This window comes from Passer montanus, unplaced genomic scaffold, assembly GCF_014805655.1.
Source record: "Passer montanus isolate IOZ18808 unplaced genomic scaffold, ASM1480565v1 scaffold35, whole genome shotgun sequence".
In the NCBI taxonomy this organism is placed as follows: domain Eukaryota; kingdom Metazoa; phylum Chordata; class Aves; order Passeriformes; family Passeridae; genus Passer; species Passer montanus.
In genome coordinates this window covers 6,365,401-6,381,071 of record NW_024368263.1, presented here as the reverse complement: position 1 = coordinate 6,381,071, position 15,671 = coordinate 6,365,401, and the positions used below count along the sequence as shown (strand labels likewise).

The 15,671-nt window shown below is 42.0% G+C and overlaps 1 protein-coding gene across 2 annotated transcripts in view; it reads left to right on the top strand.

Moving 5' to 3' along the window:
- Positions 1–15,671, top strand: part of PRKCA (protein kinase C alpha) — a 146,482-nt gene that overhangs the window by 113,960 nt on the left and 16,851 nt on the right. The window contains exons 9-14 of one of the 2 annotated variants that reach the window (XM_039715914.1): positions 3,008–3,031; positions 6,313–6,456; positions 7,779–7,952; positions 9,006–9,097; positions 10,656–10,718; positions 11,358–11,496. In XM_039715914.1, coding sequence (XP_039571848.1) covers positions 3,008–3,031; positions 6,313–6,456; positions 7,779–7,952; positions 9,006–9,097; positions 10,656–10,718; positions 11,358–11,496 — 636 coding nt within the window. The remainder of the gene's footprint in view (positions 1–3,007; positions 3,032–6,312; positions 6,457–7,778; positions 7,953–9,005; positions 9,098–10,655; positions 10,719–11,357; positions 11,497–15,671) is intronic. The other variant, XM_039715915.1, reaches the window with a different exon arrangement.

Here is a 15,671-nt window from a genome sequence, read left to right as displayed (position 1 = left end):
GTTTGATAACTTGGCACTGATGAGAATTATCCCTCTAATCAGAATATTTTATAATTGCAGGTGTAAAAGCAGGTACTGCTCTGCTGAGCTCAGGATTGCTCAGCCCAGCACTTAGGTGGCTTCAGGAGTGGAGTTCCCCTGTCCTTGGACATGCTTTCTGCAAAAGGGGTTTTTAACCCTGTTCTTACACAGCACAAATATTTGCTGCAGGCAAATCCTTTAACTAAACTTACTGTTAGTAATTAACAGGGTAAATATGAAACAATTTTTAGAGGAGGAGGAGAGGAAGTGAGGGCAAAAGACATGAAATAGTTGGTATTTAAGTCTCAGGTAGAGTTTTACCATCACCTAATTTATATCTTTATGAAACATCACATTTGCCCCTGTGTCTTTTTGCTAGCAATGGGAATGCTATGAATTTTTCCCAGCTCTCTTTTCAATAACTATTTTAGCCATTGAAAGAAAAATGCAGTTTCATTTTGATATATTGTGGTTTTTACTAATTACATCCTAGCTCCCCACAGTGACACTGCCATCATGAAAATGAATCTCAGAGTGCTGATAAACAGCTTTTTGGTTATTTATATCTCTTCAGTGTTCCCTTGCTGCAGAGAAGTGTTGCTGCAGTGTAAATTCACCAAGGAATGGCTGAAATCCGTGTGTGAACCTCTTGAATCCTTGATGGTGTCCCTGTACTGGGCACCTCCCTGGCTTCCAGCAAAACTCTGCTGATGAGTTACTAACTGGCCCTAGGTTAGGGCATGAAGATTAATCTCAGCCTGGTGAAGCATTAGGTCTTGCTGGGGCTTAGAAATGGACTCTTCTCATTTCAAATTCTCAGCATTCTGGTAATTAAGTTGTGGAAAGTAGGAAATTGATAGTCTATCATAGCATCTGTAATTACGTGGAATTGGAAATGCAATAATGTAAGAAACAAGCTGCCACAATGACAGAGAACATTTCACTGAATGGGAGGGCTTTTCTTCCAGATTTTGACTTGAAATTTATTGGATTTATTTGCTTTATTAAAGGCTTGCTAATGGCTCAACACATTGATCAAAGTTCCCACTTCGTGTGTGCATGACTGGAAACCTGAATGGGTCCTTCCTTGAAACTTAGATAAATTGTTATTATTTCAGTTTTGCCATCCTTAGTCTGAGCTTTGCTGGTTCTGTCAGTGACATCTTCTGAGGTTTGTCTGAGATCTGAGCTGCTCTGATGCTCCTTGTGCAGGGTCCAGGTAGCGACAGGCAGAGCTGAGCATTCATTTCACACCCACATCCCCCTGGGCTGGAATAGTGAAGCTGGAATTTTACTGTTCAGGCTCTTCCATCCTCACTTCTCGCCATCCATTTTGCCATTTTTCTAAGTGATATGCAGAGTGTTGCCTGCAATGGCTTTGGGTTAATTCAAGAATTAGGAGCAGAAACCTTGGCTCCAGGGGTGGCAGTGAGAGGTGGCTGATTCCTTCACACAGGAACATCTGAGGAGCACGTGGGGGCCTAGCAAAGAACTGCTGAGAACTTCTTGCCACATGAAAAGCATGGATTTTGTTAGAATTTTTAGAGGGATTATGTCATGGCAAGAAGACATTCCTGCTCCACAGATCTCAATTCTTGGGCTGTCCAGAGGAGCTGTGGCTGCCCCTGGATCCCTGGCAGTGCCCAAGGCCAGGTTGGACACTGGGGCTGGGAGCAGCCTGCTCTGGTGGAAGGTGTCCCTGCCATGGCAGGGGTGGGATGAGGTGATGTTTTAGGTGTATTCCAGCCCAGACTGTCCCGTGATTCTGTGACTCTGGGACAAGCCCTGGCAGTCACCCCTTGGCCTGCCAGGCCTCGTGCAGTCGGAGCTGTGGGGTTTGGGCAGACTCCTGTTCCATCATGCACTCGCTGTTCTCAGCACGGGCAGGGCAGGGCTGGTGGGTGGAACCTGGAAAGATGAGGAGGGAATGCTGGCATCCATGTGGAGCGGAGCTGGGAGAATCCAGAGCACTCAGCTGCTGGGAGCAGAGCTCTGGATTTGCCTCCCAGGTCAATCCGGTGCTGGTGGGGCCAATAAATAAAGGATGGACTGTGGGTTTCCACACAGCACTCTGCTCATGTGCTGGGAATTCAGCATTGTTGGTAAATATTTTTTCATTTATCGCTTTTCCCTCACGAAAATGTGGTGCCAGGGATGATCCTGCTGGCATCTGGGAACTCTCTGGGAGTGAGTTTCCCTGACAACCGAGGAGCAGCTCCCATAGTGAGCTGCACAGCACGCTCTGGGTTTGCTTGGGTGTCTGACCATGGCAGAGGGGTGGGCTTCTCCCTCCTGAAGCTGTGCTCGGGGGTGGGAGGGGATGGCTGTGAGTCTGGATCCTGGTGTTTGTTTCCCATGTGGGAGCAAAGCCAGTCTCACCCAGCAGCAGAGGAGAATGTTAAAGCACTGACACCTTGGAAGGAGACTCCTTACCCTAAAGAGATTGGGAGTAAGAAAGGGAATCTTGTATTTTTATTTTTTTTTTAATGCTCACAACTTTTATTTATTATTGGCTAATGTGGAAAATGACCAATTCAGTCTTTTAGCTCTGTAATTCCTAAGATTTTCTACTACAGATACACACAGAGGGCAGAAGAACCAACATTCAGATTTATTGCTTTGTCCTATTCAGTTTTCTTCACAGGGGAAAATCAGAAAGTTTCGAAAAGAATCATCAAGAATTACTGCAATTGCCATAAAAAATGAAGAATTACTATTCCCTAAATCACTTCTGTTTCTTCTTTGCATCACACTTCTCATTATATTTTGGATAACTTTTTTCCTGTTTAATTAAAAGTACAATTGTTACTCTTAGATTAAAAAGAAATCCAAAGCGTTTTTACTGCGAAACCTGAGATATCTTTTTCAAAAAGCACCTAGCAAATTCCCAGAGTCTCTCCAGTGTAACACACTGTAATTTCTTAGCACTCGATGGAGAAGTGAGTTTGGGCTGAATATATAAGATATGTCTCACCTGTGGTTTCAGGGTAAAAGAACTGGCCGAGATAAGGTGCGTCCAAAGCAGAGGAAGTAAGATGATGTGCATGTCTTGTTTTCTTTTTAGATTAACTTTCCTGCTCCCAGTGCAGACTAATTTATCTTTAACATTCTGTTTTCCTGGCTGGTTTGCTGCAAGCTGGCTTCGTTGTAACAATACTGTGTTTTTATCTGAGATAATAAGCCAAGGAGTTGGAATGTGGATTGAAAATTAATCCAGGGCCTGGAATACTGTCTTCAACTTCAGCAAGTTTTAATATCCATAAAAAATAAAGGAGGTTTCAAATAGGATTCTGAGATTTTCAATTTTAGTCATGGTAGGAAAGGCAAAATATCAGTCTTTTCCAATAAGCTTTTAGGAATAATTTGAGTTTATGTCCCTTCTGTAGCTGCAAAATTGGTTTTGCTCTGGCAGTCGGGAAGAGGATATTGGCTGCATGGCATTTTCTGTCTGCTACAGTCAAGGTGTTTCAGATATAAAACTCATGATAGAGCTCAGTGAAATGTCTTGAAATTCTCACTCTATTTCCACTAGGACCTTAAGCCAAAAGGCAGTAACAGGAATTCACATGCCAAATGTGAGAAAGAGGTTTTTGCATGCTTCTGAGAGGATGGTGGCTGGTCAAGGTGGTGGGAAATAAGCACCTTTGATATGGTTATGATAATTTAATGAGTTCCTGCCACTTTGGGGCTATGTGCTTCCTTTGAGTCAGTCTGGTTGTTCCCCAGCATTCCCTCCCTGGCTGCCCTGTCCTGGTTTTTCCAGCTGGTTTGCAGCAGGGTTCTGTCTTACCCCTCCCATGCAGCTCAGCCAGGGGATACCCAGGATTGTCACCATCCCAGGTCACTCACAGCTCAGCACATCCATCAACTCCTGCCATGTTCACTCCTGCCTGGGTCAGACAGCTCAGAGCCCACCTGAGCACACAGCAGGAGCCTGTGTTCTCCTCCAAAATCTGCCATCTGCAAAAAGAGATTCTCAAACTCAGAGTGATGTCTAACTTAAAAAAAGCTTAAAAAATGGCACTGAGAAGAGCATGTCTGTTGCTTGTTGAATGTAAGTGTTCAGAGGATGCAGGGAGGCCTTGGCTGGGTTCTCAAATATTATTTTAAGATCCTGCCTTCAGATCCTGACAATTCCAGCCCATGTTGACTCCGAGTGAGTGCAGTGCCTCCAGCTCTGGAGCCTGCTTGTGAACCTGCCATGCTTTTTTATGGAAAAAGTGCTGGAAACCCCAGAGCCTGGGATTGCAGTGCTGCAGAGAGCACTCCCTGCCTGCTTGGTAGGTTTTTACCTGAAAAAAAAAGCCCTTGGAACAAAATTTGATTTTTTTTTTAAATTACACATTTTTCAAACAAACTGCCAACACCCTGCCCAGTGAGTTTAAGGGTGTAAGAAATAAAGCTGGTACTGCCCATTCAGGGCCTGATTTGGATCTCCATTACTCAGTGAAAAGGAGGATATTGAAATTGCTTTGTACATGAGAAAAGCAAGATCTTCATCTGAGATCCCATTTGTGGAACATCACAAAGGCATGGCCAGCAAAGCTGCTCCCTTCAGCCACATCTTTATCTTGTACAAATAATGGATATTGGGATTTGGGGTTTTTTTTCCCCTTGTTTTGCTCATGACTCAATCTTTTGTGGCCTCAAGAGGAGCTTTGTGCTGCCAAAGAGCTCCAGCACAGATTTGGTCCCAGCAGCCAGCCCTGCCCTGGGAACATCCCCTGCAGACCCAGGGATTTCAGCTGACATCCAGGACTGGCACTCCCTAAATGTTTGCACAGCACCTGATCCTGCTGAGCATCTCCAAGTGCTGCTTTCATGCAAACAAATAATAGCATTGCCGTGGAGGAAATTCCCCATTCTAAGCTGTATTGCAAGTTTTTTAATAAAGAGATCTAAACTTGCAAAATTCATATCCCTGTGGCAGGGCATAATATTTTCTGCGCTTAGAAAGTTGCAGGAAGAGTCATCCAAGCTGGGTATGGTTTTCAAGTGACAGGAGGTTATTTTGTCAGATGATTATCTGACATTACTGCAAGAGTAGATGGAGTCTGTGAATCAAGTGCCTCTCAATTTTAGTTTTAAACTTCTCTGGGGAGGGGAAAATTTGTAACTCTCAGTTTCCAGTGCCAAAGGTGTAAGCCAGGCGTGGCTTTTAAGGGGAGGTATTGTGTGACTTTGAATAAACCTCCATTTTGTCATTTTCTTTATCTGTGAAAGAGGGATAATATATAAATATTGTCCTTTTGTGAAGCAGAGAGAAGAGTAGTTGTCCTGAATTGTCAAACATACATCACTGGCAAAAAGTAAATGAACCATATTCGAGGTTATTAACCAGACCAACACACCAGACAGATGGAGAAAGCACTTATATCCCAAAGAATTACTAAACCTTATTGGCTTTGCTTCTGCTGGTATAGGGGATTATTTTGAGGGGGGGAAAAAAAAAGGATATTATCTTGTAGCCTGCATTATCTTTTGGTGAGTCTCACTTTTTTTCTCTTCTGTTAACTCTGAGATTTGAAATGCAGCTTACTTGAGCCATGCCATGGAGTCTCATGTGAAATACTGAGACTTGCAGCCCCCTGTAAACCAGAGTGTCTGGTAGAGCCCTTGTTGGTAATTCCCCCTTCCTCCCTTTTCCAGATCAACCCTTGATTGAAAATCAAAGTTGATTTTACCGCTGGTTTGAAAGTGGCCATGTTCATCTGCATTAATTCTCATGTGTTGTGGGATTTTTAATGCAGGCTCTTTTTCTTAGTGCATGTCAAAATTCTCTTAACTCTTGCTATGCAGTGACTTGAAGAATTCCATTTGGAAAGAGAATGTTTTGAGGAGGTTGTTTATATCCTAAAATACCCAATGTACATTACAGCATGGTATTTTTGGATAGCCTCTTTTTTTTTCTTTTTTTTTCTTTTTCTTTCAGAACAAAAGCACAATTTAAGCTGCTTTTGGCCTGAAAGTAAATGGTGATTTTTTATATTTTGTTTCTGGGCTTTGCTTTGGTTTTGCTCTTTTAACCAGATAAGCGTATCTGCTTTATCTGGTTCTACATGAACACAGTTTTCCACTTTAATTCCTTCAATAATGTCAAAAGTATTGCTGGAATGAGTCTTTGAAGGTGTGTCTGTGCATATTTTGTTATTCAGCCTTTCACCTGGGAATGCCACCTCAGACCTGGCCATTTCCAGCTCTAACTTCCACCCAGAGATCCCTTCTGCCAGGAAAACAGGCAGTTCTTCTCACTTTGCTGTTTTTGTGTGTACGTGTGTGTATGTTCTTCAGAAAGCCAAACTTGGGCCAGCTGGTAACAAAGTCATTACTTCAACAGAAGACAAGAACTCAAGTGTGCCATCCAACAATCTGGACAGGGTGAAGCTGACAGATTTCAACTTCCTCATGGTTCTTGGAAAGGGGAGCTTTGGGAAGGTAGGAATTCTTCAGAATTAATCCACTCACATACCTTTTCTTTTTTTCTTTTTTCTTTTTTTTTAAATTTTTATTTTCCTTGAGGAAGAATGAATAAACAGCTCTCTAAGAAGCAAAATCCAGAGACAAAAGGATGTGCATTTTTGAGGAAGGCTTTCTTAACAGGAGTAGGGTCATTCCCCCTAAGGCTTAGCAGAATCTAGTTCTGATTGGCATATTGAAAAAATAAAAATAAATTCAAAAACTCAGACTGTTAGGCAAGATGGAAACTCATTGCTGACTTCCAGATCCTCATTTCTTGGCAGTTTCAAGGAAATTAAATCTACTTTTCTGCCCTTAATACCTAGGTCACTCTGCCAGTCCTGGAAGTCACCAACATTGGTAAGGGTGAATATTGGAAAAAAACCAGGGATAGTGTGTATATATATTAGAAATCAAATAGTTGAGAGAACAGACTGCTATTTTCCTGCCTGTTTGAACAAAACTCAGGTGATAAAGTGCCCTTTACTGAAGAAGTCTCCTGGGACTTAACATTTTATCAGCCCTTCAGCAGCGAGCCCACAGTCAACCAGCAGGTCTGGGCACAGGCTGTCTGAACTGTACAAGGATCATGACTGTGGACTTTTGATCAAATTTGACTGTACAAATTAAAGGAAAAGCTGGCTTGCCATCTCTCTAAATCTTCAGGCATCTGAGTGACCTTCCTTCCCTGGTCTGTGGTGTTGGTTTCTCTGGGTCTGGATTAAAGGCACTTGAGTCAGTAGTTCATGTTCAGATTCAGGTGTTTATTATTTCTTATCAGTAAAACAGTCTCACAACCATGAGTTCTGCTGCCTTTCATTAGAAGGCACAAAATGGCCAACAATCTCTTGTTACAAGGTCTTTTAAGATTAAACTATTCAATTAAGAAAGGACATCTAGATTATATTCCCTTTAACCCAATAACTGATCCCAAAGCGCCTGCAATGCAGACTTTTCTGTCCAGCTACAAAACATCACCCAAACTGATGAAGAAGAAGGTAGAAGGTAAAGAGAGCAACCTGCCTCCACCCTAAAACCTCCGTCTTGCTTCATATTTATTTCTATATTCTAAAATCCCAAACTCTTAAGTTTTCCACCCTGTGATATTACACACTTCTAACCAATAACACACCCACAATCCCAGTGCTGTCAATCAATTTTGGAAGCCTTCTCCATGGCCTCAGGTCAAATGCAGTGTTCTCTTGTGGGTCTGTGCCTTTAAGCACAGAAAGTTTAAAATTCCAGGATTTTAGGATCCCACCACTGGGGGATTTTCACTCTGCTGTTTCTCTGCCCTGCAGGTGATGCTGGCAGACAGGAAGGGCACAGAGGAGCTGTATGCAATCAAAATCCTGAAAAAAGACGTGGTGATCCAGGATGATGATGTGGAGTGCACCATGGTTGAGAAACGAGTCCTGGCACTGCAAGATAAGCCCCCGTTCTTGACACAGCTCCACTCTTGTTTCCAGACAGTTGTACGTGAGCTCTGTCTTTCTTGCCACCCCGATGTTTCCCAGGCTGCGTGGTCATGGATTTTATCACTCCAGTAACATTTATTCTCATCCAACCCATGTATGGTAGCCTCTGCACGTAGAAAATGGTGAAGAACTCCCACATGTAATTACTCCTTGTATCTTAAATATAAAAAATAAAGATTTTCCTTCATGCAGTCATTCGAGCAGGCCAGCATGGTGATTCCTAAATGTAATTATATGTGCTTTGCTAAGTCAGAGCCTCAAGCCCAGATTCCCAAAGGTTCCCAAATATTTTTAAAGCTCTGAGGATAGTACTTGAAAAGTCTTAATGGCTGTTATTATATTGTGGGGTTATTAGTCATGAATCAGTGTTGGTGGATTTAATTTTGTTTTCTGTCACTTCTTGGTGACACTGAGGGGCTCTTTTTACTCCTTTCCTTATAAATATGTGAAGTGGATATTTGCCCATCACATTGCAAAACATCTCCTAGTGACACATTTGAGGTTGAATCTGATGGCCCAGTCACTGTGCCAGCCTCTTGGATGACATGGAATTATGGAGTTACTGAGGCTGGGAGAGTCCTCTCAGATCACCAAGTCCAACCATCAGCCCACATTCCCCATGAAACCATGTCCTCAAGTGCCTCATCCACACCATCTTCCAAATGAAGACCTCCTAGCAGCAATTAGAAATTACCTCAAAGCAATTTGGAATTTTTTGACCATCTTTGATTTTTTTTTTCATTTATTTTTAGAGACAGATTTTTCAGACTGAGCTATATTTGTATAATTCTTGAAACCGTTGGGAGACAAATAATCTGTAAAAGCATGGCACTAAAATTGGCAAAACTAGACAGATCTCATCAATCATTTACTCTTGAAGGTTGTACAAAACATTCCACTTCCATTTCCTGATCTATAATTTTTCCCCTAATAATCCTAAAAGCTTTTTAATAACATGCTAGTGACTTTATTTTTTCCTTTTTGGCTGATCAATGAATATCTAATACTGTCTCTCATGTATTAATGTGCCTCTTTAATACTTTGTCCTAGGACCGGCTGTATTTTGTGATGGAGTATGTCAATGGTGGGGATCTCATGTATCACATCCAGCAAGTAGGAAAATTTAAGGAGCCACAAGCAGTGTGAGTGTTCATGTATTTAAATCATACCATAATCTTGATGTTACAGTCTGGGAGGGTTTGGTTTCTTCTTCTTCTCAGGCTCAGGATGAAGTTCAGGCTGGTCTTTGTTTGTTTTTAAGGTCCAAAATCTGAACTTTGTGTTAAAAATGTTGTTTGAACACACAGACCAAAGGTAGCTGTGCATTTATTCAAAAATAAGCACAAACAAAGACAGGAGAGGCTTATTGAAAAGTGACAAGAATTTCAGCAGGGCAGCAGGAAATTAAAGATGTTACTTCATATTCTGATGTTGTTTTTGAAAGCAAATACAAAAAAAAGTGAGTAGAACACTTCAGTCTGAATTCGTACTATAGAGAAAGACAGTACAAATAGATTCTGCACTGTTATATAAATCACAATTTGTACAAGATAAATTCAATGTATAGCTTGTAAGAATTTCTGTGGTATATTTGTGAGGAATTAATAAGGAATTAGGAGTTGCTTATCTACATGATTCTTTTCAGGTATTTGTACATCTGGCACAGCAGTGAGCAACTGAAAATGATCTGTAGCATATTTAAGAGTGAATAGATCCATCAGTACCATTTTAGCCATCCTTGTAATACCTCATCACCACTTGTTAGTGTTTCATAAATCATTTACTAATGAAACTTCAAAATCAAGGGTGACCAACTGCTTTAAGCATTCAGTTAAAATAATTTCTCATCTTGATTTAAGCAATTAGGGCTTGTTTAAACAAGGGGCCTTCTGAATAGAAGTGTTTCTGATGCAGACAAACATTTTAACAACTCGCTGAATCAAACCGAGATGGTGTCAGATCATCCTTGACTCCAGCTAATGCAACTTGCCAACACTTGGCAAAATCTCTGGTGCTTCATGACAGCTTTTGCCTGTGCTGCATCTTCACACGTGTTCACAAACACCTCTGATGGAGTGTTGCAGAGCTCAGTTGCTTCCTCTCCCTTGTGCTGAGCCTAAAAATTAATCTCATCTTTAAATAATCCTCTCACTTGTAATTTGCACAGTTCCAAGGCAACCAGCTTCAAGCAGCCACCAGTATTCCATACCTCTTAACTGCATTCAGCAATTATATTTTATATGGTAATCATTTTAATTAGCTTCATGTAATTAATCCATTAACAGGCTGTATAAAGGAACACTATTTCTGCAAATTGTTTCATGCCATGTGAATTGCAATGTACATTGAGCTGCATCCTGAATTCTTCAATCTGTCATTAGAGATAAGGACCTTTGCAGTAGAGTTAGTGCAAAAAAAGCTGTACTCCAGCTGCACCATTTTTTGTGGTCCAGGGAGCCATTTTCTTTTTTTCTTTTTTTTTATATTCTGCATTATTTTATCATCAAATACTCAAAATGTATCTGTTAAGGTCCAGCTGAAGTGATATGTCTTTTATGTCACCTGTATATTTACACTATAAATCACATAGTTCATATGCTACTATATTATCATCCTTTACCATGATTCATTCCAATTTATTTTGCCAGAAGAAAATCATGAGGCAGTAAGAAATCTGTTGATTTTTTTCCCCCCACACAGGTTCTATGCAGCTGAGATCTCAATTGGGTTATTCTTTCTCCATAACAGAGGGATTATTTATAGGTGAGTATGATCTGACATAAGTAATTTCTGATCTATTTTTAAAATCCCCAAATTATCAGTTTCTTTAACATTTCAGTGTATTTTTAAAACAGAAAGCCATCAGTGCAGAGCTCTTTTTGTTGTGTTGCTGCTGGTGAGGTGGAAACCCAAGCCCTGTTGAACCTGAGCTTTCTGACACCTGTGCTCTGCCCTGCTCAAATAAAACCTCTTGAAAATGGAAAACTCCATGTTTTGTATTTCTGTGTGATGTTTAATAATATTACACATCCAAAAGTCTCAGGTGAGGGGTCAGACACAGCCACCTCTTTGTTCATTGTCCAGCCCAGAGCAGCTGTGGCTGCCCCTGGATCCCTGGAATGTCCAAAGCCAGGCTGGACAGGGCTGGGAGCAGCCTGGGACAGTGGAAGTGTCCCTCCCATGGCAGGGGTGGCACTGGATGGGCTTTAAGGTCACATCCAACCCATTCCAAGATTTTAAGGTTATTCTTAGATGTCTGCCCGTCTCCCTGCAGGCTGAGCCAGCCCCACGTGTGCACCCTGAACCTCCACCCCACAAAGAGCTGCAAATATTCCTTACCCAGAATAAGCTCACCCCAGCTGAGCCCAAACATTAACCTTAAATTACTGTGATTCTTCTCAGAGATCTGAAATTAGATAATGTGATGTTGGATTCAGAAGGACACATTAAAATTGCTGATTTTGGAATGTGCAAGGAGCACATGTTAGATGGAGTAACAACCAGGACCTTCTGTGGCACTCCAGACTACATTGCACCAGAGGTAAACATTGACCCTTTCAAGAACCTTTTAGTCTCTTAAAGGAAATTGTCCCTCCACATTTTATACCACTGGGTTTGGATGGCTCTAGCTCCAGATTCTCCATGGATTTAACTTCTTCTTCTTTTAACCATTTAACTTCTGCAGGTATATTGGGTATATTTGTGAATTAATGCAAAGTAATCAATAAGACTAGTCACTATTTTAAGAAATACCTAGTTAATTGAAAAACTTAACTTTTTATGAGATAAGATTTTGCTCATTCTTGAGAAAAACTTTTAAAAAACAGCTCACCAACTTCTGATCTTAAATTTGTAGCCTGGAAATATTATTATACTAAACTTTGCCATTTATGAAGTTGTACAAACATCATGGGTGTTGCTGAGATAAGAAGTATTTCACTGGGAGCAAACAATGCTGCTTTAATCCACTCCTCCATAGGTTCACACAGCTGCCAGCACTCATTTATTTAAAGGATTATTTGGTGTTTTCAGGAAATCACAACCCACTCACTGGTTTTTGGGAAGGGACTCGTGAGGTCTTGAAGCTTTTTGCTGACCTCTCTGTAGAAGCACTGTGGTCTCCTCCAGGCCATGCCCTGCAAGTGCTGCACAGCTGCCACGAGTCGCTGCTCCTCACCTCAGGAAAGCTCCTGCCCTTGAAGGCCTCTTCCAAAAGCTGAGAGATCCAGCCTTGAGTGGAGTTGTTGTAATAAATCCGTAATTTGCCTTGAGTTTTCCATGACTTGGCCATACCTGTGCAGCTTTCAAGCCACTGACAATGACATTGAGGCCTGAACCAACTGCAGTGGGTCTAAAATGAAAATATGATGATGAGAAGCCCAGTTGTGCTTTAAGGCACTGGGATAAATACGAGCTTAGAGTTAAGATTCTGAGCCTGGATATGATTTGTATTTCAGTAGTTGAGGTCTAAAGAATTGAAAACAAGCACATGTGGTGATTTGGATATAATTCAAATGTATGAATATTAAAATCTGGTCTTTGTGCATACTGAGCTTTCAGGAGTCTTGATTTGTTTGGCAGCAGATTTGATGCAAGAGGCTGGAGCCTGATCCAAGAGACTCAGTTGTTCACTGGGTACTGAGCAAGAGGCAGCTCTGGCTGGAGCATTTCTGGCTGTAATTGAATGTTTGTTGGAATAGGGGAGATTTATACACACACAAGTAAATTAGTGTCTAAGGTGAATTTTGTCATCTCTGTGAAATTGGAATAAAAAATAGTTTGGTTTTTTTCCCGGTTGCTAATTCATGCTTTTCAGAGTGAAATATTTTGTATTATACAACCTTGTTTTTTTCCCATTTGCTGTTGCTTGCAGCAGGATATCAGAACAACCAGAGCAGTATTTCATTTTCTTCTGTCAAAACATAAATGAAGCCAATATTACAAATTGAAGTGTCCTTTCTGTGGCAATTGTCTTGTGCCACTTAATGCCAAAGAACATTTTGTCAATACCAGAATGCTCAGTATGGCTCAGTGCTGGAGCAAATTATTTTACTTTATTTGGAAATATCATATAAAGAAATAAACCTTTTACCAAAACATCCACTAAGTGAGAGAAAATTAGTCTGTTATCTTACAAACAGATTTGCTTTTATTTTGTTTAATTGGCTGATTTTCTTTTGTCTCTGAAGACATTATTGTGACTGACAGTTTGCTAACTAGTTCGTGGTGAACTTCAAAGGAAGGTTCCTGTTTCACTTGCAGGGGTGTTTCAGCCCATGTTTCCATGGGCTAAAATTTAGAAATTTCTAATAGATTTTAATGAGAATTCATTTGCACTGTCACATTCCCTGCTGGGTGGAGATAAAGGAGCTAAATCTAAATAAACTCTTGAAGGTATCTGGAGTAGAATCCTGTGAGTGGGCTGTACTCCAGCATGGAGAATGAGCTTTTTTCAGCAGCATTTGGGGAAGAATGTGGTGACTCCCATGGGGCCTGTGGGAGCCCACGCTGCCTCTGCAGGACCTGCCCACAGATCAGAGAGCACACAGCTGCAAGGACCCTGCAGGGACAGCTCAGCTGGTGTGCCCTGTCCCAGCTCTGTGTGGGAAAGCAGGAGAATGCAGTGCTGCCTTCAGCAAAGTGAACCCCCCAATCTGGTGTGCTGCAAAATAATGTTTTCCCTTTTTCCTGAGTGGGAAAGTTGCCATTTGCTATTACCTGGGTGTATAATGGGCTGGAATTATTGTTCATTTTCTTATGCTGTGCAGTTTGAGGAGTGTGCAGAGGTTAAACTGGTGGGATCCCCGGTCTGACAGCTTCTCTCAGGCAGAAAGTGGTTATCTTGTACAGAGTATTTTCTGATGTGCTGAACTTAAATAGTTATGGTCAGAGTGGTAAAATAGCTGTGAAATCAATTAGTACTTTGTGTTTCCTTGACCAGTCAAGAGAGACAGGAGGAGATGGATGTCAAGAGGATTAGGGGGAAGGGATTCTGCCAGCACAGAACCCCACCATCAGCATCCCTGCAGCAGCCACAGTGCTGATTCTGAATTTCAGAGGAATTCAAATTAGAAACTCCATTTCCCTTCTTTCCCATCTCACAGCCTCAAAACCTTCAGTTCCAGCATTGAATTTGCCAGGATTGTGGGAGGCAAATAGGTATTACAAAGGTTTGGAAAGTGCATTTGACTGTTTCTTGTGGTAGTAATATTTATTTCTTTTAATAACCGAGTTTTAACTTTTCCAGCAGACATCATATATGCTCACAAAAGATTTCCTCTTGCCTCTGGGATATAATCTTTTCATCCCAACTGGCTACTAGCTGCAATGATCTAAACATTCCTACAAATTGCTGATATTAATCTCTGTGTCCTGCTCTTAACTGTGCCTTCCTTGGAGGCAAAATAGAGAAAAAAAGGAAAAAAGCAACTCCTTCTGCCAATTTTGCTTGATGAGAGAAATTCCTGAGCTCTGAGTGCTCACATCCACAGAACCTGGAAAGGCAGAAGCTCTTAATGCATGGCAATAGATAGGTAAAATGGGACATTTGAAATGCAAAAGGACATGAAAAAGGCAATAATTTAAATTAATGATGGAGAAGAAGGGGAAGAGAATGATCCCATCAGCTTTCCACTGCTGCCTGGTCAGTGAAAATCAGGAATCATAGGTGGAGGAGGGTGCAGTTCTTCATTGCTAGGGACAGGAGCTCCCTCACTGCTCCGGGTCTGCTCTGCACACTGTGGTGAGACAGGACAGGTTCACATACCCCAACTGCTCTAACAGACACCAAAACTTGTACGTGCAGACAGAATGGCTTTGGCAGCTGCTGCAAGGCAGGCAGGGGTGGCTTTGAGTGCAGCAGCTGGGAGGTGGCACTCGAATTCTGGGGGATGAGGAGGGAGCTGCTGAAAACGTTTAGAACTTGCTGATTTCGTACCAATGCATGTTTGATGTACATTGAAGGCTCATCTGCTCCCTCCCACATGTAATTCCTCCCTTGAAGTGAGCATTCCTCCCTCTGGTTTGCACTTCCCAGTTGGTGCTGTGAGCTCCCAGGGCGAGGAGTTCATCCATGGGTTCCATGCAGGACGTGCCAAAGGCTGGTCTGGGTTTCCCTGGAGCCACAGCCCCACCAGGACCCAGCTCCTGATTCAGACTGGGGGTATTTAGGTGGGGTTAAAGGAAGAAAACTCCCCATGTGCAGCAGCAGACAGTGACAGCGGCCCCTTTTCCTACATGGAGATAATTCACTGGAAAAGGTGTTGTCATTGCATTTGCAGAGGGACTCTTGCAGCCTTGGTGGCTGTGTTTGTGTCTCAATGCCCACCAGGTCAGGGAGGAGTGTGCCAGCTCAGAGGGGCACTGCTCTGCTCATCAGATGTGGCATCAAACCCAGAAAAATTGGAGTTATTCTGACCATCCATTGGAGTTTTTTCCATGTTAATTCTGCCTCTGCTGATGGTTCTGTTTGATATTCTCTCCCAAAGGCAGATTTCATAGGGGAGGTTGCAGTTCCTGTTGGCAATGTTGTTTAAAGAAGAACCCAGCCTTGACTCACCCCTTGCTGGATAAAAATCAGCATCACTGACTCTGTGCTTTGGTACAGCTTTCACTGTAGGACATTGCACTGCAGCATTTAAGTGATTTCCTCCCCTCAGTAATCCCATCAAACTCCTTCACACCAGGACAGAAGTGAGCTGTGGGCTCCTGCACAGA